The sequence below is a fragment of the Vipera ursinii genome (genome assembly GCF_947247035.1).
Source record: "Vipera ursinii genome assembly, chromosome: 13".
Classification (NCBI taxonomy): Eukaryota; Metazoa; Chordata; class Lepidosauria; order Squamata; family Viperidae; genus Vipera; species Vipera ursinii.
In genome coordinates, this window is record NC_139526.1 from 16,444,970 (window position 1) to 16,468,759 (window position 23,790).

The 23,790-nt window shown below is 44.7% G+C and overlaps 2 protein-coding genes across 2 annotated transcripts in view; one reads left to right on the forward strand and one right to left on the reverse strand.

Moving 5' to 3' along the window:
- MYH16 (myosin heavy chain 16) overlaps window positions 1-4,520 on the reverse strand; it is a 30,758-nt gene extending 26,238 nt beyond the window's left edge. Inside the window, exons 1-8 of the mRNA XM_083372627.1 lie at window positions 4,482-4,520; window positions 4,038-4,342; window positions 3,348-3,491; window positions 3,053-3,209; window positions 1,791-1,818; window positions 995-1,091; window positions 750-842; window positions 217-280 (exon numbers count right to left, since the gene is read on the reverse strand). Of these exons, the coding sequence (XP_083228753.1) occupies window positions 217-280; window positions 750-842; window positions 995-1,091; window positions 1,791-1,818; window positions 3,053-3,209; window positions 3,348-3,491; window positions 4,038-4,247 (793 nt within the window). The 5' untranslated portion in view covers window positions 4,248-4,342; window positions 4,482-4,520. The remainder of the gene's footprint in view (window positions 1-216; window positions 281-749; window positions 843-994; window positions 1,092-1,790; window positions 1,819-3,052; window positions 3,210-3,347; window positions 3,492-4,037; window positions 4,343-4,481) is intronic.
- Window positions 4,521-9,661: 5,141 nt separating this feature from the next.
- On the forward strand, window positions 9,662-20,548 carry KPNA7 (karyopherin subunit alpha 7). Its single transcript, XM_083373191.1, has 10 exons — window positions 9,662-9,777; window positions 11,032-11,166; window positions 11,718-11,803; window positions 12,281-12,549; window positions 14,191-14,273; window positions 15,347-15,610; window positions 17,226-17,459; window positions 18,936-19,118; window positions 19,397-19,546; window positions 20,391-20,548. Exons 1-10 carry the CDS (start codon window positions 9,712-9,714, stop codon window positions 20,472-20,474), a joined length of 1,554 nt encoding a protein of 517 aa, XP_083229317.1. The 5' UTR covers window positions 9,662-9,711; the 3' UTR covers window positions 20,475-20,548.
- The last annotated feature ends 3,242 nt before the right edge of the window (window positions 20,549-23,790 follow it).

The following is a 23,790-nucleotide window of genomic DNA, read 5'->3' on the forward strand; positions in this document are numbered from 1 at the left end:
TAGATTAGATTAGATAGGTAGGTAGGTAGGTAGATTAGATGATAGATAGATAGATAGATAGATAGATAGATAGATAGATAGATAGATAGATAGATAGATAGATAGACAGACAGATAGACAGACAGACAGACAGACAGACATTTATTGATACATGCCAGCTAAAATGGACACGGGTTGAGAACTGGAGATTTGTCACTAGAGAAATTTGATACTTACAGCTTTCAATATCAGCCCCAGCCAGTTTTCCTGTGCTGCCAAAATGAATTCGTATGAATTTACCCTGAATAAGAGGAGAAAAAAAAACAGAGCCTTGTTTTCGCAACCACAAAATAGCTTCAAATAAAGAAATAGTCTTGATTTTAATGTGTTATTTTTTAAAAAAAACCAAAAACCTGGGTTAATTAAAAAAAAACAACAACCCAGAATAAATAGCCAATGCTTTTCGTATGTATGTTGACATCAGCTGCCTATCTAAGTATACTCAGAAGTACCAGGCCCACTTTATGGTAAGGTTATAGGAACCTAATTTTGCAGGTCTGAGAAGACCCTTTTTCCCCTCCCCCCCTGTCTCTTTCACGGAGAGTTCCCTCCTGGAATGTTTGCCATGTCCCTTTCCTTCTCTGGGCTTATCAGCCTCTTATCTGACCCTTGTCTGGGCTGTGGCTCTTCTCCCTGTCGCTCAAATGACATTCCATCCGTGGAAAGAAAAGGGGACAAGCCAAGGCAGTGTTTCAAGATCAGATACTTACAAAGCGAGAGGAGTTATTGTTCCTGGTCGTTTTGGCATTCCCAAAAGCTTCTAGGACGGGGTTGGCCTGGATGATTTGATCTTCCAGAGATCCCTGTCCCCAAAACAAAGACCGTCACCATTATCTTCTCTTCACCAAGAAACATTCTGGAACGCTTAAAAGAGGTTGCGCTATTTTGGGAGAACCACTTCATCGTGGTCCGTGGTTTCCTCTGCGACCGGATAACAGACCTTGGTTGGACTTACCTTCCCATCAGCGGAGGCTTTGCCAGTGCTCCCGATGTTGGCAAAATACTGGATGACTTTCTTCGTGTTCTCAGTCTTGCCAGCTCCAGATTCTCCACTACAGGTAAAGGAAGACAGCTACATCAATACAGGTAGTTCTTGACTTACGATCACAATTCAGCCCCAAATTTATCTCTCGATTCCTTAGCAAAACACACACACACACACACACACACACACACACACAAGTGAAATGGATTTTAAAAAATTTGCTGGATTCGAAATAGGAAGATCCGGGATCCCACAAACAGACATATACAAGCATCTTTCCGAATTCTGGACCTCACTGGGAGAATTGGAGTGAGTCAAGACTTTCAGCTCAGCCTAACTTGCAGGGTTGTGGTTGGGAGGTTAAGAGAAACACTTTTACTGATTATACTTTGAACTCACCGATCAAAAAAATAAGTGTAGAGTATGAATATATGGGACCCAGATAGGTCAGCCATCTGAAAAATAGTTCGGAATGGCTTCAAGATGGAGCATTTACGACTTAAATGAAATTACAGTATCCCTTTCTTACTAGCCCAGAAAAAAAAACATCTTCTGGAAACACTTCTTGATACTTACGATAAGCTTTCTCGTTAGCCTCTGTTGACAGGAAATTGGTTTTGAGCTGTACTTTTTTATTATTAATTTGGTCACCTATTCATATGATATGCTTTTATTTTTCTTGGTACGGTATGCAGAGCATTAAAAACCAAGCCATCTTATGAATATTTTAGTAGGGGATATACAGAAAGAAAATATGGCCACTTACGTGATGAGCATAGACTGGTTTTCACGTTCTACGGAGGAAGGGAGAAAGAGAACACTGGGTCATCTGTTTTTTCCCCCCTAAATTGCCAGCATCAACTTCCCATCGTCCTGTGCGCTCCCATGGGGAGGGCCTCCTTAGGGTGCCGCCGGTCAGGGAGTGCCGGCGGGTGATCCCCAGAGGGAGGGCGTTCTCTGTGGACGCGCCTGCCCTATGGAATGATCTACCTGTGGAACTCCGGACCGCCCCCGACCTTCGTTCGTTTCGCCGGGACCTGAAAACCTGGCTTTTCGATCTATCAGGCCTGGACTGAAGGGGTTTTAAGTTTTCAAACTTAAATTGGTTGGGCTATTAATTAATTTAATTCATTTTAATTCTATTTCTATTTCAACTTTTATATCGTCTTTTCAATTTTGCCCTGTAAAACCGCCCTGAGTCCTTCGGGAATAGGGCGGTATATAAAACTAATTAAATAAATAAATGCCATGGAATTGATCCATAGCCCATTATCAAAATAAACTCTTGGGAAGCAGCAAGCAGGGGTGGAGAAGATTACCTATAATGCTGTGGGGCAATGCCAAAGCCTAAGCAAGCCTCCCTGTTAGTTTTATCTCTTGCAATTCTTCATCGCACCTTGCCCAACAGGCTGCTGGCAAAGGAACCGACTGTACTTTCCAGATCCATAATGTGATTAATTTCACAGGGATTTTGAAAATAAGAATAGGACTACATGAGCCTTAGGACCCTTGCAGGATCGGTGGCTCTTGTTTGATTATAAAATTCAGGCTGCCGCGCTCGGTCTGCATAAACGGAACAAGCGACAAAGAGAGGACTCTGACAGAATAATGGAATAACGGAGTTGGAAGGGACCTTGGAGGTCTTCTAGTCCAACCTCATGCTCAAGCAGGAGACCCTAGACCATTTCAGACAGACGGCTGTCCAATCTCTTCTTAAAATCCTCCAGTGATGGAGCACTTCTGGACGCAACTCATTCCACTGATTAATAGTTCTCACTGTTAGGAAGTTAGAAGTTAGAACCTAGTTCTAAGTTGCTTCTCTCCTTGATTAGTTTCCATCCATTGCTCGTTGTGCTGCCTTCTGGTGCTTTGGAGAATAGGTTGACACCCCTCCCCCTCTTCTTTGTGGCAACCTCTCAAATATTGGAAGACTGCTATCATGTCACCCTAGTCCTTCTTTTCATTAAACTAGACATGGGCAATTCCTACAACCGTTAAAGGACCTTTGAGGACCTTCTCAGCACTCACCCATAAGCATGTCATGGTAGGCATTGTCAGAGATGGAGAACAGGTGAGGAGGCATCTCCGTACGCTTCTTGCCCTTGTACATCTGGGCCACACGTGACCCATAGATGGGTAGCCACTTGTAAGGGTTGATGGTGACACAGAAGAGGCCAGAATATGTCTAAAAGGACAAGATAGTCAAGATCAGCTTTCAGTCACATTTTAACGTGGTCTGGTTTAAGAGCAGGAAGATCCACCTCTGACTCTTATCAGTAAGTCTCCAAGCAATTCAACTGCTCCCACCCATCTTCCCACTTACATAGATCCTCATCATGATGTAACGTTGCTTGAGGGTATCCAGGACACTGGCTTCATTCAAGAAAGTCATGTTGGCCATATCGCTGACCTGGTAGAACTTAGGTGGGTTCATCTGCTGGACATCGTCCTTCTTGACGGTCACCGTCTGTGGGAGACAAAAAAGACAGCCGTGAGCCTCCCAGGGTAATTTCCGAGGTCAGATAGCACTCAAATGAAATAAATTCACAAATGGGGAAACTCGTGTGTAAAGCTCCAGTTCCTTTCTCTGCCCTAAAGATAAGAAATAGTGGGTTTAAAAGACAAGGAAGTTGAGTCTGGTTGGACACCAGGAAGAATTCCCTAACAATAAAGGTTGTTCAACAGTGGCAGTCTACCTTGAGAGATGGAAAGCCCTCTGCAGATGCATCAACAGATCCTGGAAGACCATCTGTCAAGAATGCTGTAATAGTGGATTCATGCACTGGGCAAGAGGTTGCGTTAGATATCTCCAAGACCCTTCTAACCAATCTGTCTTCTGTTGTGATTAATAAGTGGAAACCTCAGCCATTAGACACTCCATGCAACGTTCAAAACAAGTTTTATCACATCTCCCCTGCAAGGTATGTCCCCTTAATTTGAGCAATCCTGCCAGGTCCCTGACTTGAGAGACATAGAAAGTCCAAATGGGAGTTTTCCCTTCCTATCAATTCACCTGATTGGTCACCGTCTTCACCGTGATTTGAGTATCAGTTTCTGATTGGATCTCTCCAGCCAAGAATCCTTCTTTCTCATCCTTCACCCAACAGGACTTCTTGATGTCGTACGGTTTGCTCACGGCTTCAATCTTCTCCTTCTCACTGGGAGCCAAGAAGGGCATGGGGTCAACATCATCCCCACATTCTCCTTTGTACCCGCCAGGCATGTTGGCTTGGATTCAGGCGCAAGATGGATCCAGAAAGAAAGAAAAGAGCGAGAGAAGAGCGCAATCCACAAAGTTCCTGGAAGAGAAGAGGAAAACTGACTTAAGATAGCCACCTATTTATTTATCCATGTATCCATCCATCTATCTATCCAATCTCAGCTTTCCTCTGTCGTCCCTCCTATCCTGTTCCCGTGCTACAGTTCCACCTAGGAGTACCTCCTGAAGAAACGCAACCAAAGGGTGTGTTTACTTGATCACTGGCTGGTTTCTTTTATACCTTCTGATGCGTCTTGACGATCAATTTCTCCTAGTAAGTACCAGGGTCTTTATCGAGAGAAAGCTCATTGGATCAGGATCATCTCCCTCAGGAGAGATCAAATAATGCAGCAACTTCTTGGGAGTTTTTTCTCCCCGTCCGTCTCCTTCTAGGGCATCTTGCAGGCTTCTCTTTGCTACTCAAGGGACTGGAGAAGTCTGAAATAGACTCTCCTGCCTTGCAGATTTCTCTTCTCAAGGCACCCCTTGAGTTGTTACTTCAGTGTAAAGCGTGCTTCCCATGCAAGCATACAATCCATTTCCCCCGTGGCCTAGCAAGCCCAACTTGCTGGAATCCAGGAATAGCTTTAATGCCAAAGGCATGAGCAGTTGCTTTGTTTTGTTTTTGTCAAACTCAACAGGGAATTGCTTGGCTCCCCTACAACGCGACCGAGAACCAATGATTTGACATGATTTGTAGGTATCTTGATCATGGTTTATTTATTTATTTATTTATCGGGTTTATATACCGCCCTATTCCTGTAGGACTCAGGGCGGTTTACAAGGCAATTAAAACATAAAATACAAAAATTAAAATCAGTTAAAACAATTAATTAAATTTAAGCCCTAAAATTAAAATCTAAAATCCAATTAAAAATTAAAAACCCCTCAGTCTGGGCCAGACAGTTTTCAGGTCCCGGCGAAATGAACGAAGGTCGGGGGCCATCCTAAGTTCCGTGGGTAGTTGGTTCCACAGAGTAGTTAGTTGGTAGTTGGTTCCGCAGCCACAGAGAAGGCCCTCCCCCTGGGAATAACCCGCCGGCATTCCTTAACCGGCGGTACCCTGGGAAAGCTCTCCCTGTGGGAGTGCACAGGACGGTTGAAGCCTTAGGCAGATTTATTTATTTATTTATTTATTTATTTATTTTATTGGATTTGTATACCACCCTATTCCCGTAGGACTCAGGGCGGTTTACAGGGCAGTTAAAACCATGAATACAAAAAATTAAAAACAAATAAAACAATTAAATTAAATTCAAGCCCCAAGAGTAAATCTAAAACCCAGTTAAATTATTTATCCAGAAATACTACTACTTTCTTCTGCATGGACCTGCCCCCCCCCCAAAAAAATTCTCTTTTAAATCACTAACAAGCAGGTGGTTACAGTAATAATTTTTTTTAAAACAAACAAACCAACCAACCAACCCAGAACACAACTTTCCAGCAATAAGAGTGGGATTGTAAGATCTATTTTTTGAGTAGTGTCATTCTAGTCGGGGAATTCTGGGAGTTGAAGTCCACACACCTTAGGGTTACCAAGGGGGAGAAACGGTGGCCTATGCAGTTGTACTCCAGAGTCACTTTCGTTGAATTCCATGGGGCTGACCCCAGATGAATGCTGGTGCAACCAGAGAGGACAATTTATGGGCAAGAGAGAAAGAATCAGGTGGAGGAAATGGCTGAAAACAGAGACCTGTGGGTCAGTCATTGTTAAAAGGAACTAAGGCACAATAATCATCCACGCCCACCTAAATGTGCCACCGGTCAGAGAATGTCGACTGGTGGCCCCCAGGGGGTGATCCTTCTCTGTGGGCGCCCCAAAGCTATGGAATCAGCTACCGGTTGAGCTCCGGATGGCGCCCAACCTTCGCTCCTTTCGCCGCGGTCTGAAGACCTATTTATTTGTACAAGCCGGCCTGGCCTGATGAGGGGATTGGGGGGGGGGGTTTGCTACTGTTTTTTATTAGGTTTTAATGATGTATTTTAGTATGTGGGCATTTATTTAATCTTGTTTTAACTTTTGTAATTTGTATTTTTATTCTTGCCCTGTTCACTGCCCTGAGTCCTTCGGGAGAAGGGCGGTATAGAAATAGTATTAAATAATAAATAAATAAATAAATAATTCTCCAAAGTGCGGAGAGTTAATATTTATTTAGCGTGTGAGAACAGTTAATATTTATTTTGTGGTGTGATGTTGTTATTCTGAACTAGCTCTGGGGGGTTTAGAAGGAGCACATGACAAAGAGGGTTGGCTTCCTTCCTTCCTTCCTTCTCATTTAGCTAGAATCCATCCATCCATCCTTCCTTCCTTCCTTCCTTCCTTCCTTCCTTCCTTCCTTCCTTCCTTCCTTCTCATTTAGCTAGAATCCATCCTTCCTTCCTTCCTTCCTTCCTTCCTTCCTTCCTTCCTTCCTTCCTTCTCATTTAGCTAGAATCCATCCATCCATCCTTCCTTCCTTCCTTCCTTCCTTCCTTCCTTCCTTCCTTCTCATTTAGCTAGAATCCATCCATCCTTCCTTCCTTCCTTCCTTCCTTCCTTCCCATTTAGCTAGAATCCATCCATCCTTCCTTCCTTCCTTCCTTCCTTCCTTCTCATTTAGCTAGAATCCATCCATCCTTCCTTCCTTCCTTCCTTCCTTCCTTCTCATTTAGCTAGAATCCATCCTTCCTTCCTTCCTTCCTTCCTTCCTTCCTTCCTTCCTTCCTTCCTTCTCATTTAGCTAGAATCCATCCATCCTTCCTTCCTTCCTTCCTTCCTTCCTTCCTTCCTTCCTTCCTTCCTTATCATCTTCCTTCCTTCCTCTTTCCCTTCCTTTCTCTTCTTCCTTCCTTCCTCCTTTGCTTTGCTTTCCTCCTCCTCTTCTTTCCTTTCTTCTTTTCCATCACCTTCCTTCCTTTTCTCCTTCCTTCCTTCCTTTCCCGTCATCTTGCCTTCCTCTTTTCCTTTCCTTTCCCATCCTTTCCCTCCTTCTCTCCCTTCTCCTCCAAAACTCATGCCCTCCACAGTTCTTCCTCTTTCCTCCGTAACTCCAGGCTGAGCGAAAGGCTAGCTGAGCAATTCTCCTTGGCAGGGGCTTTCTTTACCCCCCTCAACAAATGCCAAGGAAGGCAGAGGCTTCTATTTTGATGGGGCAAGGCCATTCCCAGCTGTCGCTACCCATTCGTAGTATTCCCGCTGGGTTTCCAGCCCCAGAGCAAGCTGGGGTTTGGCCCAAAGAAGGACAAAGCACTGGTCTAAACATCTATTTTGAGAGATGGTTGACCCATGCCAAGAAAGTCTGGGATTGCCTGGGCAACGGTGGGTTGTTATAATTGGCAGAAAAGCAGACGGTGCTCTGAAAAAGAATATTTCCTTCCTTCTTCAAAATTGCTCTTCTGAAATTATTTCCAGTGTGGCGTCTTCCAGGTCCACGATGCCCTCCTTGGAATCCGTTAGGCCACAGACTTGGTTAAAAGTTAAAACCATGGCTGCTGGCACGTCTTCACTTGCCAACTCATGACGAACCAGATCCTGGGTTTCATCCGTTCAGCCAGTTATCCAGGTTTGCATGAAAACAGTGATTCCTCAAATCGGCTGTGACCCAGGACACATTATTTGAACCCGAATCCGTTGGGCTGAGCACAATTTAATCAATTGTGCTCAGAGATAAATAAAAGTTAATTCAGGGGTCCTTGGTGCTCTCTGAGCTGGGTTGTTTTCTTGCAGAGGTTTTGTGACCAAACTAGGGGATTCAAACCTTTTGGGGGGGGTCTACTCTGAAGTAAGCCCTATCCTATTGGATTTAAAGAGGATTTCTTCCAGGTGAGCATGCCAATCAACGCTGCTCGGCAATTTTTAACTATCGCCCATCATTACTGGCTTGATAAGCAACAATTCACACGTGCCAAAAAAAAACAAACCCTGTCCTGCGCAGGCGCACTGGGAGCCCACTCGCCCGCAGTTGTTTTCCCGGCGGCTTGTAAGAGCAGAACCCTGAAAAGGGGCGGAGCTTCTTGGAGGTGTGAACCAATCAAAAGACGAGAGTGGGTGATTGACCCATTTCCCGGGAAATTTAAGTGTTTTTTTCAGGGCGGCTGCAGCTGTAAAAGCGGCTTGTAGAAGGAAACTGTGAGTAGCCGGCGTGTAATATTTAATTCATTGTGGACTAGGAACAGAGGCACGGAAGGAAGCTTCTAAATGTATTCAATTTTGTGTCCAAGACATGTTATTTATTCTGTGTTTTGCTAAATGCAGATATTACACAATAAACAATTAAAGGAAGGGAAGGGAAGGTTTGGTTATACCTTAAAACCTAAGGGCTGTATACAATTCGGAGGTGTTTTTACTTGGTGGTTCTCAATGGCTGTGTGCTTAAGCTGCATGCTTAACCTGGGTTATGTTATTATTTTATTTCTATCCCACCTGTATTTTTAAAAAGAACTCCAGGTGGCAAACGTACCTAATACAGCTCCTTCCTCTTTTCTTCACAACAAACCTGTGAGGTGGGTTGGGCTGGGAGAGAGAGAGAGAGAGAGAGGGAGGGAGGGATTGGCCCCAAATCACCCAGCTGGCTTTCATGGCAAGGCAGGATTAGAACTCGTGGTCTCCCATTTTTTAGCCTGGTGCTTTAACTACTAGCCAGGGGTAGGCAACCTCGGCTCTTTTATGACTCATGGACTTCAACTCCCAGAATTCCTGAGCCAGCATAGCATAGCATAGCATAGCATAGCTGGCTCAGGAATTCTGGGAGTTGAAGTCCATGAGTCATAAAAGAGCCGAGGTTGCCTACCCCTGTACTAGACCAAACTGACTCTTGGATGTTGAATTAACCCATAAGGGATTGCATGGAGCTTTAGAGTAGAGTAGACTATTCAATAATTAGGTGCCCTGGATTCACCAGATATGTTAGAGGGGAAAAAAAAACCCCTCATCTGCTCAAGGTGAAAAATTAAGAAAACTTAGTGTCTCTTGCCAATAGAACTGGTGGGCTTGTAACTGACTTGTTTAAAATGTTAGTACAACACCCGAGTCTGTTTTAAAGTAATTGCTGCAGCCCTTCATGGGCTAGAAATTATTTTTTCCAAGGTGCTATGAGTTCCGCCTAGTTTGAAACCGAACTGCCCTGCCTTTTAAAATCTCTGCCTTGACCAAAGCACCTTGGCCACATCCCAAAACTAAATTGCTGCAGCTTGCAAAGCAAAAAGAACGCTCTTTTTCCTCTTCCATTAAAAAAATGAATTTCAGGGTGGATCGTAAATGCTATCAAATCCATTAGGAGAACCAAATTTGGGGCAGCAAAACACATTGTAGGAAAGAGAGGTTTTCTGGCCCTTTGGTTGAGTACTGGCTGATGGGGTTGAGCTCCTAAGCCAACATGCTTTCTGTTCACTTAGATATAAGGAGAGACACACCTGGCCAAACCTGTCTGGACTTTGAAGAACGTGGATCATGCCTACCACAAATGAGCAAGATGGACGCATGAGGAAATTCAAAAACAAAGGCAAAAATTTTGCAGTAAGTACTTGTGGAACCCAGTGGTTACTCGGGGACAGAAAGGGACAAAGTGGAAAATTTGGGCTCCTGGTATCGGAGGTGGGACTTGCAACCTGGGGCTGTATTCACGCAGGCTCTGATCCACTGTGGTGTAGAGAAGGGTGTTTCCATTCAGGGGACCACATTCCTTCTCCAGCTTTCTTTAACCACTTTTTTTTTAGAGATGCAGGATTTTGTAAAATAAAGCAGAAAGTCAACGGACATTTAGTTAGTAAATAATGCCTGTGCCTATGTTACCTAAGTGACCGTAGGTAGTTTATAAACAGCACAATAACACCACACAAATACACGAATAAAGGAAGACATTAAAAACAGAATGTCTATAGAGATTATCCATCATCCAAGGTCAAGGATATCCCAAAGGTGCTTTTACAAAAAAGCAATTGGAATTTATTGGGGGGGGGGTTTCCCCCTGAAAATGTTTCACTTCTCATCCAAGAAGCTTCTTCAGTTCTTCTTGGAAGAGAAGCTAAATGGTTTTCAAAGAAAAAAAACCCCCAAGAAAGTCCTTTTGCCTTTTTGGAAAAAGCACCCTTGGGGTTAAAAATAGAATTTAAAAACAAGTTAAACCATCCAGCTGAACATCAAGGGACAAATTCAAAAGGCTAGGATGGTAACAAGGCGGCAGGAGGGTCCTCAGGCCATCAACCACCCAGACATAACACAAACACAAAATTGAGACAGTATGGGTTCTCCTGCTTGAGCAGGGGGCTGGACTAGAAGACCTCCAAGGTCCCTTCCAGCATTCTATTCTATTCTATTCTATTCTATTCTATTCTATTCTATTCTATTCTATTCTATTCTATTCTATTCTATTCTATTCTATTCTATTCTATTCTATTTTATTCTATTCTATTCTATTCCATTCTATTCCATTCCATTCCATTCCATTCCATTCCATTCCATTCCTATCCCTATCCCTATCCCTATCCCTATCCCTATCCCTATCCCTATCCCTATCCCTATCCCTATCCCTATCCCTACTCTACTCTACTCTACTCTACTCTACTCTACTCTACTCTACTCTACTCTCTAGATGAAGGCATAGCCACTATTGGTTATTCTCCTCTGGAGTTTGACAAGTAGCAGGTTAGAATTGGTTTTGCTCAAAGACGTTGGATCTTGAATCCTGATTGTCCCAAATTCTTCTTCTCTGCACTTCCAATCGTGTGGCTGTTTTTAAAATCCATAATACTCGGCACTCTTCCTTGGTAGGAAATCCGGAGGCGAAAAATCGAAGTGAAAGTTGAACTTCGCAAAGCAAGGAAAGACGAACAGATTTTGAAGCGAAGGAACATTTGCTTTTTGGCGGAAGCCAGCCTGTCTCCCGAGAAAGACGAGAAGAACGTGGTAGGGGTGTGTGGGGGGTGGGTGGGGTGGGTGGGTGTGGTAGTGCAGATAAGAAGGAATGCCCCATAGTAAAAGTAAGTTTTACCTCCAACCCATGCTGTCTAAACCGATCAGGATGGTAAGGTTCAGAATTTCACTCCTAGGAGCTGTGAATTCTGGGTTTGTAATTCCCACGCAACTGGAAATAGCCTGGTTTTATAAGGCCATTTTCCATATCTGTGTACACCAGTAGGGCTGTCCAGAGCCACTGAATGAGAATGAGAGTTTTGGAGTGTGTGTGTGTGTGTGGGGGGGGTTGATTCACAGAAATGGGCCATTGCCAAGCTCTGAGGATTCTGCCATGCTTTGTTCATGTGGCACACTAAACTGTGATGTGGGTGGTTTGGGGATTAGCGTGAATAGGTGTGAACCATGTATTGAGCAGAAGATTAAGTTCTTGGATACCTGGTGTGGCCAGGAGCATCCTGATGACCTCTTTGTGGTGGTGTTCTGACCATCCTTTTTGCTTCTTTGTGGTGGTGGTCTGACAATCCTTTTGCTTCCTGCTACAGGTTACTCAGATCTCTTTGATAGATATAGTTGAGCTGATCAATTCAGATGATCTTTTTCTTCAGCTCAAGGCGGCCCAGGCAGTCAGGTAGGCTAAAGCCGCAACTTGCTGTTTGTGCCCCCCATCAATCAATCTCGGTTGCCGTTGGTTATTTAAATAACTCGGTTGGTTCTCGGCCATAAGAGAAGAACAGGAGATCAAGCTGGCCCCAGTCAGTGTCTGCTAATGGAGGCCACTAGGCTTCTAGAGAAAGCTCAACAGGACCATAAACTGCATCCAAAGATGGTTGATACAGTCCTGATAGAGTGATCAAACCTGGAAGGGGATCAAAGCAGTGGTTGCTGTCCGTCCCCATGTTCTCCGGTCTCTAGGAATCATGCTGTCTGTTGGGAATCCCACCACAGACAGGCATGCATAGCCAACTTGCTTCTGAAGGACCTTCAAACGTTGAAGGTGCCTCAGTTATTCTAGACTAGAGGTCCCTTGAGAAACGCCACTGTTGGGGTGTGGTCCTGACAGCAGGACAAAGCCACCTGAAGGTTGACCGGGTGTCTCTCCCAACAGGAAGATGCTGTCCAAGCAGAAGAACCCACCAATCAATCAAGTCATTGAATCTGGAATCATTCCTAAACTGGTGGAGTTCTTGTATTATCACGATACTCCCAATTTGCAGTTTGAGGCTGCCTGGGCACTGACCAACGTTGCTTCAGGAAACTCAAAGCAAACCAAAGCTGTGGTCGACGCCAATGGCATCCAAGGCTTGGTGGTCCTGTTGTCTTCCCCGCACATCCACATCTGTGAGCAATCGGTGTGGGCCCTAGGCAACATTGCTGGTAAGTTGTAGAGCTGGCTTGTTCTGAGGTTACAGAATCTTGGGAACGGAATAGGTGTATTTATTTATTTATTTATTTAATTTATATACCGCCCTTCTCTCAAGAGACTCATGGCGGTTAACAGGGCAATACGTAAAAGACAGATACAAAAGTTAAAATTATTAAAACATGATTAAACAATGCCCATAGTACAAATTTAAAATTAAAGTCATAATAACAAACCCACTCCATCCCATCAGGCCAGGCCCGCTTCCTTAAAGAGATGGGTTTTAAGGTCGCGCCGGAAGGAGCGGAGGTCGGGCGTGTACCTTATTAAAATTTAAATTTACCGACGAAGAATTAAAGGGAGACTAGAATAGCTATTTTTGGCTTTGGGGCGCTCGTCAGCTAGCCATTCCCTTCCGAGATTCGAACCTGGGCCGCTTGCACGTTAGGCAGGTGTATTAACCTCTAGGCCATGGGCTCTCCTCGCTTTGTCGGCTATATTGGGGATGGGGGGGCGGAGAGATTAAGTGTTTTCTGGTGAGACCTGGTCTATCGGGGCAACCTGATCTACTCAAATATGGGATGGTGCATGCTGCTTCCGTCGGTACCTTTGAGATTGAACACAGAAATAGTTGGTTGCAGAATGCGCAGAATGTTGAAGGCTCCTAGATTGGGGCTGAAAGACAAACGGAAGCCGTATGCTCCATCCCATATTTGGGTAGACCAGGCTGCCTTGATAGACTGGTCTCACTGGAAAACAAACACACTCTTCATTAGTGGATTCCCCTTTTTGATCTTCTGCCCAATGGACTTTTCCCATGCTGGAGAGGATTCAGAGGGCTTCTCTGATACCCCAACAGTGTCCCATCAGTTCTTTTGTAGGAACCCAACCTTCATCTCGGCACGGAGGTGGCCCAAGTCACGAGGGAAGGCATCCTTGGGCTGTGTCTTCCGTGCACGCAGCAGTTTAATAACTGCAGGGTCATTGCAAGTTCCAGTGCAGCTTTTATTATTCCAGTTCACATCAAAAAGGGGGTGACGTTTAGCGTACCTCCTGAAACCAGCTGCTTTGTATTCAGCTAGCTAGCTTGGCCCTGGATGCTGAAGGTTAGAAACCAAATCTTTTCCAGATTGGCAGGGTCTCTGACCAATGTAGCCGGTATATATTTCCAAGATACAGGTAAGTCCTGGAGTTAACGGCCACAATTGAGCCGCAAACGGATGTTGCTAAGGTTTGTTAAGCGGGTTTGCCCCACGTTACGACTTTCCTTGCCACTCTGTTAAATGAGTGGTTGCATTTGTTAAGTTAATAACACGGTGGTTAAATGAATCTGGCTTCCCCCTTGACTTTGCTGGTCAGGAGGTCGCAAAAGGGAACCATGTCACACACAGAAACACACACACACAGACACACACGGGACATGGCAACCGTCATAAATACGAACCGGTTGCCAAGGATCCGAATTTTGATCTCGTGACCGTGGGGAGGCTGCAACGGTCGTAAGTGTGAAAAACGGTCCTAAGTGTGTCTATTTCAGTCCCGTTGTAACTCTGAACGGTCACGAAATGAACCGTCGTAAGTCGAGGACTCCCCTGTAGTTGCTTTTTTTTTTTCTTTGAAACCGCAAATTCTCCTTCCCGTTACTCTTTCATTAGGAGATGGACCGATCTGCCGAGATACTTTGATCAGCTTTGGTGTGATTCCACCAATCCTGTCCCTGGTGATGCCTTCTACCCCGGTATGTATGAAGCCGGTTCCGTCGGGTTTTAGTTGGTTCTGTTGATCTGATCTGGCGAGCTCATTCGTGATCTTAGAAGCTGTTCCCTTTCTTCAATTAAAAGAAGGGGATTTGGAAACATAGCTGGGTCTATTCTGGCCTAAGGCTCTACCGAATGCTCCAACACTGGAAGTTTTTAAGAAGAGACTGGACAGCCGCTTGTCTGAAATGGTAAAAGGTTTCCTGCCTGAGCAGGGGGTTGGACTAGATGACCTCCCAGGTCCCTTGCAATGCTGTTATTCTGTTCCCTTCTGTTCTGTTGTCCAAAGCAGCAGATTGCAGGACAAACAATCGATGGAAACTCATCAAGGAGAGAAGCAACCTAGACATTTCCTAACAGTGAGGACAATTAATCAGTGGAATGACTTGCCTCCAGAAGTTGTGGGTGCTCCATCACTGGAGCTTTTCAAGAAGACAGTGGACAACCATTTGACCGGGATGGTATAGGGTTTCCTGCTTGAGCAGGGGGTTGGACTAGATGACCTCCAAGGTCCCTTCCAACTTTACTACTACTACTATTATAACACTTTGATTCATTAAACGTGAACCTTGGTCAACTGAACACTCAAATTGACTGGCACTAAGGGTTAACACGGGTTGCTGCCAGCATCCTGGGTATCAACCAGGTATCTCCTTAAAATGTAAGATGTTCCGAGTAAGCGCAGTTTTTTGTAGCTTTGCTGGAGTTACTGCAGGAAGCTACAATTTCTTGATGTATTTTGCAAATTTTTTGGACACAGTTCCCAGTGCCCCGATGTCAATGGGTATCACCGTTACACATTTCATCCATAATCGCACATTTTTGATGGCCAGGTTGCGGTATTTCGTAATTTTTTTCCAGTTTTTTATCTTCGACTCTGGCATCTCCTGGTACAGTGTTGTTGTTGTTGTTGTTATGGCAAAACATTCTCAAAAACAAAGCCTGTAAGAAAGGCCAACCCCCCCCCCCCATAACCCACATTGGACCAGGATCTGACGACTTTTGCTTGCTTGCTTGCTTACTTTCAACCAATGAGCCTCCTCTTCTTTCTTAGGTGGGCTTCCTGAGGAACATCACCTGGACCCTGTCCAATCTCTGCAGAAACAAGAACCCCCATCCACCCCTGGAGGCTGTGAGGCAGGTGCTTCCCACCCTCACTTGTCTCCTGCAACATAAAGACAAGGACATTATCTCTGACACTTGTTGGGCGATGTCCTACTTGACCGACGGCTCCAACAATCGTATCCAGGTGGTGGTGGAGACCGGGGTCCTCTCTCGGCTGGTCGAGCTCCTGTACAGCACCGAACTACCCATTCTGGTAAGCAACAGTGATTATCTATTTATATCTATATCTATATCTATATATCTCTATCTAATCTCTCTATCTCTATCTCTATCTCTATATCTATATATATCTGGGACGCGGTGGCTCAGTGGGTTAGGACGCTGAGCTTGTCGATCAGAAGGTCAGCAGTCTGGCAGGTTGAATCCCGAGTGCCGCGTAACAGAGTGAGCGCCTGTTACTCGTCCCAGCTTCTGCCAACCTAGCAGTTCGAAAGCACGTAAAAAAAATGCAAGTAGAAAAATAGGGACCACTACGGTGGGAAGGTAACAGCGTTCCGTGCGCCTTTGGCGTCTGGTCATACCAGCCACATGACCACGGAGACGTCCTCGGACAAGCTCTGGCTCTTCGGCTTTGAAACGGAGATGAGCACCGGCCCCTAGAGTCGGAAACGACTGGCACACATGTGCAGGGGAACCCTTTACCTTTTTATATCTCTATCTATCTATCTGATATATATATATATATATATATATATATATATATATATATATATATATATATATATATATATGTCATATGTTAACTATTAGATTACCCAGTTCAAATCTCAGAAGGGTATGACTGACTGATGAAGACTAATGAGTCAGAAATGCATCTCAGCCTCCCTTAATTCTTTGTTAGTAATTTACACAAATATATATATATATATATATATATATATATATATATATATATATATATATATATATATATTCCTTGATAAGATTAAAAATGCAAATCCCAGGCATATTAAAATTAACAAACTTAGCGAACACTGGGATGGAATAAGAAAAACTAATTATTGCTAGATCTTTTAGCAATAAAAACTGTTTTAGGGTAGGCTAGGGAGGGATCACCCACCGTGAAGGTTGCCTATCCAAACATTTCGTGGGAACATTAGTGACGGACCTCCGTGGTCGTCTTCTCCATGTTCTATAGGCCAGGGGGTCCCCAACCTCTGGACCATGGATCAGTACTGGGCTGCGGCACACCAGCAACTGGTCCACACAAACAAGCAAAGCCCCATCCTCAGGATGCAGGCAGCACACAAAACCACGCCCCTTCCGGTCCGTGGAAAAAACCCTCTCTATGGAACTGGTCCCTGGTGCCCAAAGGGTGGAGGCCCCTGCTATAGGCAACATGGGTTTGGGTTTTATTACTGTTTTTATGTAATTTATTTGTTGTATTTGGGCATTATGGTTTAATCTCTTCTTAATTTTTGTATTTTTGTATTTTAGTATTTATTGCCCTGTTCACCGCCCTGAGTCCTTCGAGAGAAGGGCGGTATACAAATTAAATAAAATAAATAAATAAATAAATCCTTCGGGTAAGCAAGGATGATTTCTTGAAGGGAAGGCATTGCTAGGCTAGGGAGGGATCACCCACCGTGAAGATCAAACGTTCTACTGTGGGAAGATCAGTGATGGACTTCCATGGTTGTCTTCTCTTTCTCCTGGTGGAATTCTCCTGCAGAATTCTGGGAGTTGAAGTCCACAAGTCTTAAAGTTGCCAAGTGGGAAGACTCCTGATCTATCCAAACCTTCCGTTTGTGGGAACATTAGTGATGGACCTTCGTGACGATCTTGTCTTTTTCTGGACATCTTTGTAGACCCCAGCTCTACGTGCTATTGGCAATGTGGTCACCGGGACAGACGAACAGACCCAGATGGCCATCGACGCGGGCATCCTGTCCGTCCTGCCGCAGCTCTTGCGTCATCCCAAGTCAACGGTCCAGAAGGAGGCAGCGTGGGCTTTGAGCAACATTGCGGCCGGCCCATGCAGCCAAATCCAGCAGATTATCACCTGTGGGCTCCTCCCTCCTCTGGTGGAGTTGCTGAGCAAGGTAAGAGTTCTGAACCATCGGGATTGGAAGCTGATCGTAAATGTATGTGCCAGTCACGCACACAGATCAGAATACAGATAGTCCTCGGCTTACGACAGTTCATTCAGTGACTTTTCAAAGTTGCAACGGCACTGAAAATAGGGGACCTATGACAGTTTTTCAAACATGCAGCCCTTGCAGCACCCCCCCTGGTCATGCGATCAAAATTCAAAGGCTTGGCAACTGGCGTGTACTTGTGACGGTTGCAGTGTCTGGGTGTGTCTGTCACGTGATCCTCTTTTGTGACCTTCTGACAAGCAAAATCAACAGGGAAGTCAGATTCACTTAACGACCTGGTTGCTAACTTGACAACTGCAGTGATTCACTAGACAGTCATGGCGAGAAAAGCCGCAAAATGGGGCAAAAGTCTCTCAACAAATGTCTCGCTTTAGCAAAGAGAAATTTTGGGCTGAATCATGGTTTGTATACTTACCACCTGTAAGTGTGTGAACAACGCACGTGCACAGATCAGGATATGCACATTTGCACAAACCAACCTGCAGCTTAAGGTCTTCGTCGTGCTTAGAGATTGACGTGGGCCAGCTAACATGCTCACCATTTGGTCTGGATAAAATGAAATATCTAATACGGACGCATTTCCTGGGATTCTGCTTTTTTCTTTCCCAATAAGAGACAAAAATCTAAGTTTCTGGTTACTAATTTGGGGGAATTGCCTACTTTTGCAGGTGTTGAAAACAGGATACGTGATGCTTACTGCGGTTCCTTCCAGTTTAGAGCAGGTGCACATAATGAGAACCGAAGCTAGAATGAAATCACAAATGGCTTCAGCAAAGTATTAAAAGTTGCGGGGTTTTGATCATGAATTTTAACCCCGGCAAAGAAAGATTTGCCAAGAAACTACCGGCCACAAATAGAGTGCTTTTGCAAAAGTGTTAGATGTATAATTGTGATACAGGTCAGGTCACAGCCATAATGGAACCTGCCCATTATGGTCATAAGTTGTAACGGTTGTAAAACAGGTGGGTCACGTGAACTGACCCATTTTGTGACCTTTTTGTGGTGGCCGTTAAACAAACCCATCGTTTCCTATGACATGGTTTTGCTAAAACCGGAAGCGAGTACCATATATATATATATATATATATATATATATATATATATATATATATATATATATATATATATATATATATATATATATATATATATATATTTGACAAAACAGTTGTAAAACAACCTGGGATAGAGGATGCTGCAAATGGCCAAGCACCCAAACTGTGGTCATGTGACCACAGGAGTGGGGGGAGAGGGAGAATAGGAGAGCCACCTGAACTTCAGATCCAGGTCGTAAGTCCCCTTATTTGGGTCTGCTATAACTTGGAACAGTTGCTAAGTCATCGGTTGTCAGTTGAGCATTATCTGTAGGAGCCAAGTTCATCTATTTCTGACGGTTCTGTACTTCTTTGGCGCATGTAGGGAGACTACAAAGCTCAAAAGGAAGGTGTTTGGGCTGTGGCCAACTTCACCACGGGTGGCACGGTGCAGCAAGTGGTGGCGATGATCCGAGCCGGAGTCCTGAAGCCTTTGCTCAACCTGTTGTCCATCAAGGATAGTAACATCATCCTTGTGGTCTTGGACAGTCTTGCCAACTTCTTCCGGGTAAGGCTAAGGAAGGGAACTGAACATCATACCGAGCTGGAAAGTGCACAGAATTCAGATTTATTATCGTGAGCCCTTTTGTCGATCCACTTTGGCTTCTCGTCTGTGGAGCTCCTCAGCTATCTAGGTCACGGTTGCCCCAAAGATGCTTTCTCAAGAGGCAGCTGGACGTGTCGTTTTCTTACTGTGGGCACAACGGCACACATCAAAAATGAAATTTAGTTGCCCACTCTCCGTGCTATTGCTATTGTTGCTTATGTTTTCTCTTTCTATACCAGACAGCTGAGAAGCTGGGTGAGACAGAAAAATTGGGCCTTCTGGTTGAGGAGCTGGAAGGTGTGGAGAAGATCGAGGCTCTGCAGACGCACGAGAACAACTTGATCTATCGTGCTGCCCTGGCCCTCATTGAGAAATATTTTTCTGGAGAGGTATGTGGACGCTGGCATCAAAATTCCCATGTTCTTGTTTGGAAAATGTAGTTTTAAAGGAGAACTAACAGCATTGTATCGCCTGGGTAATTCCTTCTCCACCCAACGAAGATTAGGAAACTGCCAGCTTCCCAGCAGGTTTTTAACCCCATTGGGAGCAATTGCTGGTTAACTCCATTACTGAAATTTCAAAACTGCTCTGAGGACTGTTTCCACACAAGGGGCAGTTTGTAAACTGTCGTAAAGCATTTGCAACCTATTTGCAAAGAACTGGCACCATTGGCCTATTAGATGCACTTGGCCCCCGCCGTTTATTCAAACCATAGTTAAGCAAAGTGTTATTTGCGTAATGGAGGAACTATGCCCTAAGACAGGGGTGTCAAACTGCTATGACAGGGGTGTCGTAGCGAAACCGCGCCCACCTCATGGCTGGCAACGGCCAAAAAAAAAAAGCCACGATACGTTGCAACACATCACGTGACGTTGCGAGTTTGACACCCCTGCCCTAAGAGCTCAGACCGAGGAACCACCTTACACTAATAAGTGATGGTTTTGTTTAGTTTTGATTGTATACGTTGGGCAAACGCAACAAGTTGTGATCTGTTCCACAAAGGAAAAGGCAAACAATGCTTGGCGCAATCTGCAGAAATGACCCATGAAAAGGTCATTTGGTGTTAAGCGACTCTATTTCTCAAAATGGATGCTAAGGACTGAAGAGTTCCCCATAACCTTTTGTCAAATGATGATAATTGGAATTTTGGGGAAGTGGGCTTATGAGTTAAAGTAACAGTTCTGGAAAGTCTGCAAGGAAAATATTGTCTTCTCTTCCTCCCATCGATGTTAGGAAGTTGAAGACATAAAACCTGAAAACGAGGAGAAGAAAACGCTGCCTTTTCTGGCTGAACAGCAGGACTTTTTCAACTTCTGAAAGAGCTTAGCTTGTTTCATGACTTCAAATACGGTGATGGGTGCTCTTTTTGGGTGAGCACTAAGAGGGAGGGGTGAAAAAAGGGGTTAAGACATCTTATTGGTTTGTCATAATAAATCACTATCCTGCTTTGTAGAAGCTGTGTCTCTTTTCTTTCTTTCTTGCGGTGAAAACAATAAGCTCTAAGAGGAAACTTCTTCAGCTGGCCTTGTAGAAGTATCCCTGTGTTATATCAGGGGTCTTCAAACTTGGCCCTTTGATGACTTGTGGACTTCAACTCCCAGAATTCCTCAGCCAGCATGCGCGCTGGCTGAGGAATTCTGGGGAGTTGAAGTCCACAAGTCATCAAAGGGCCATGTTTGAAGAACCCTGTGTTATATGTACCAGAGTTTCTCAAACTCTGGCAACTTGAAGATGTGTGGACTTCAACTCCCAGAATTCCACAGCTAGCTGAGGGATTCTGGGAGTTGAAGTCTGTACTTCTTTACAGCCCATCCCAAGTTCTGCCCCATTATGCATGAGAAGAAAGTAACACGAGGAGCATAATGAGCTATAGTATGATGTTATGTGATGCGTGAATCTGGGCAAAGTCTCTCTGTTAAATCGCCACATTTGAAAAGAAAAAGTCGTTTAGAACAGCCTCTGCCATCACTGGCCTCTCTTTGACTTTAAAGCCAGGTTGGAATAGAGACTGGAAGATTTTTTTAAAAAAAGCAAAACAGAAAAATCTCCTTTTCACGCTGCTTTGGGGCGCTGTGTGGATTTCTCCCATAATTCAGGCATGCACCAAACCGTCTCTCCTATGCCATCTGTTCCATCCTGTAGTAGCTTGAGGCACATGGTATACAATAAAGGTGTTTTGTGTTTTAAGGTATTGCAAAGTTCTTGAGCGTGGATTGCTTCCAGGTGGTGACCTACAGCTGCAGCATTTTTTGCAATTGGGTTGAAGCCACACTGTAATGCTAAAACCCCATCACGCCCCTTGAGTTGAGAAACTACAGAAAAATGAGTTGTATGCAGGACCTGCACACTTTGCGTCTCTTAGTTGCACTGAAGTAGTGGAGATAGCTCTATCTCGTGTCCCAAAGTTGCTTTTTCCAAAAGGCAACTGTACTTCCCCCACCCCTCACCCGAACTGAAGAAGCTTCTTTGATGAGAAGTGAAGCACCTCAAAACAACCCCCCCCCCCAAAAGTCCATTTGCCTTTTGGAAAAAGCATCTTTGGGACAACCATGACTTGGATGATTGAGAATCTCCATAGATGTTCTACCTATTTCTACAGGATGCTTAATGTTCAGGTGCCTCTTTAATCACTTTTATTTGTTCCCACTGTAGCAAGACAAGGGTGGGGATCTTTCAGGCACTGTCACCATTCCCTGAGAGGCGTGGTGACACTTAAGTCGGGACTGTGTCTCATCTGTAATGTTAATTATTTCAGGGGATAGGAGAACAAGCAAGGAATCACTGGCTTTTATGGAGAAACAACTGTTGTTCTCATCAGCCTTCCAGAAGGCAGAGCTAGCAGGAAAGCCTTCTTTATAAACAATTTGTGAATTCCTGCAAAGTGATCTGGAATAATAAATCTCCATGGAGGAAAAAAGTGTCAAATTCATGCTCCCTTCTAGAAGGTGCATATTAGCCACCAATTTAATCCAGGATTTTGTAGAGAAGCCGGAAGTATTTGTTAGAAGGTCCACTATCCACTTTCTCTTCAGCCATAACTTTCATTTTGGCTGCAAATTGTTATTGCTAGTAAAATTTTCTCCATTTCAACGAACAAACAACAATGCCCTCGGGATATTGTCTGTGGAGCTGCCCTCTGCAGTCCTGACAAGTTTGTTATCCTGGTGCAGAAATCGGGATTATGATTTAAGTTTTTTCCATGCCCAAAGGGCTCTGTGAGGCTCAAAACTTTGCATTGTTTGTGAGATATACGTGTTTTTGAGTCAGCGGCACCACAAAATAACACTTCCAATTTGTCCGCCTAACTAGTTCATTATTATTATAAATCAAAGTCATTCCTGTTTTTAGATGGGGATTGTGGTTGCAATGTGGTACTGGCTGCAGGTTGCAAAGCGAATCAGCACCTCGTTCATATATTGAGCAAATATGGTGGGCGACTTAGCTTGTTGTGCAAACGCAACCAGGAGGGCCGAGAAGGAAGAGGGGAAACCCAGCCAACTGTGATTTATTTCACAAGCCACAGTTAACCAAGCCGACAGCCCAGCTTCTTGAATCAACTCGGTTGGAAATGCGGGGTCGGAAAAAAAAGGAGCATCCCTCAAATCCTTAGCTAAAAAAAAAAAAAAAGAAATTTGACCATTTTCAGCCCGCAGATCTGAAAAAGAGGCTTTCCAGCTTTATAAGCCCGCTTTATTTATTAAGCCTGCACCTATAGATACTAAAGACAAAAGCGGTGCCTGAATCCTTCTTGCAATCTCTGTAATTAATTCAAGCAATTCCCCCCCCTTCTTCTCCTGATGGAACTCTTTTGTTTGTTTCCTTCCATCCAATCCTGCTTTCCAGATGCCACGGACCAGACCTCCCATCATCCTGGGCCAGGAGGCTGATCCCAGGCATCATCTCAGGTGTGGTCCACCTGTGACCCCTCCAGAGAGAATCCGCCCGTGATTGGCTCATCTTTCCCGGGGGCTGACGGGATTGGTAGTTTCACGTCTGGAGTCCTCTAGTCCAGCGTTTCCCAACCTTAGGAACTTGAAGATGCGTGGACTTCAACTCCCAGAATTCCCCAGCCAGCTGGCTGGGGAATTCTGGGAGTTGAAGTCCACGCATCTTCAAGTTCCTAAGGTTGGGAAACGCTGCTCTAGTCTAGGTCAGGCACTCCGCCACGCCCACAAGAGAGAGGCGCGAGTCCTCCCCCTTCCTTTCCTTTCTCTCTCTCTCTCTCTCTCTCTCTCTCTCTGTGTGTGTGTGTGTGTGTGTGTGTCTGTGTGTTTGTATCGCGCGCGAAGCTTTATTATATAGGCCAGGGGTAGGCAACCTTGGCTCTTTTCTGACTCGTGGACTTCAACTCCCAGAATTCCTGAGCCAGCTATGCTGAGACGGGGAAGGGGAAAAGGGAGAGGTTTCCAAGCTGAGCCAAAGCTGGCTCAGGAATTCTGGGAGTTGAAGTCCACGAGTCAGAAAAGGGCCAAGTTTGAAGACGCCTGCTCTACAGTCTATGCCAGGGCAAGGCAACCTTTGGCTCTTTTCTGACTCGTGGACTTCAACTCCCAGAATTCCTGAGCCAGCCGTGCTGAGGGGAAAGGGAGAGGTTTCCAAGCCGAGCCATGTTGGCTCAGGAATTCTGGGAGTT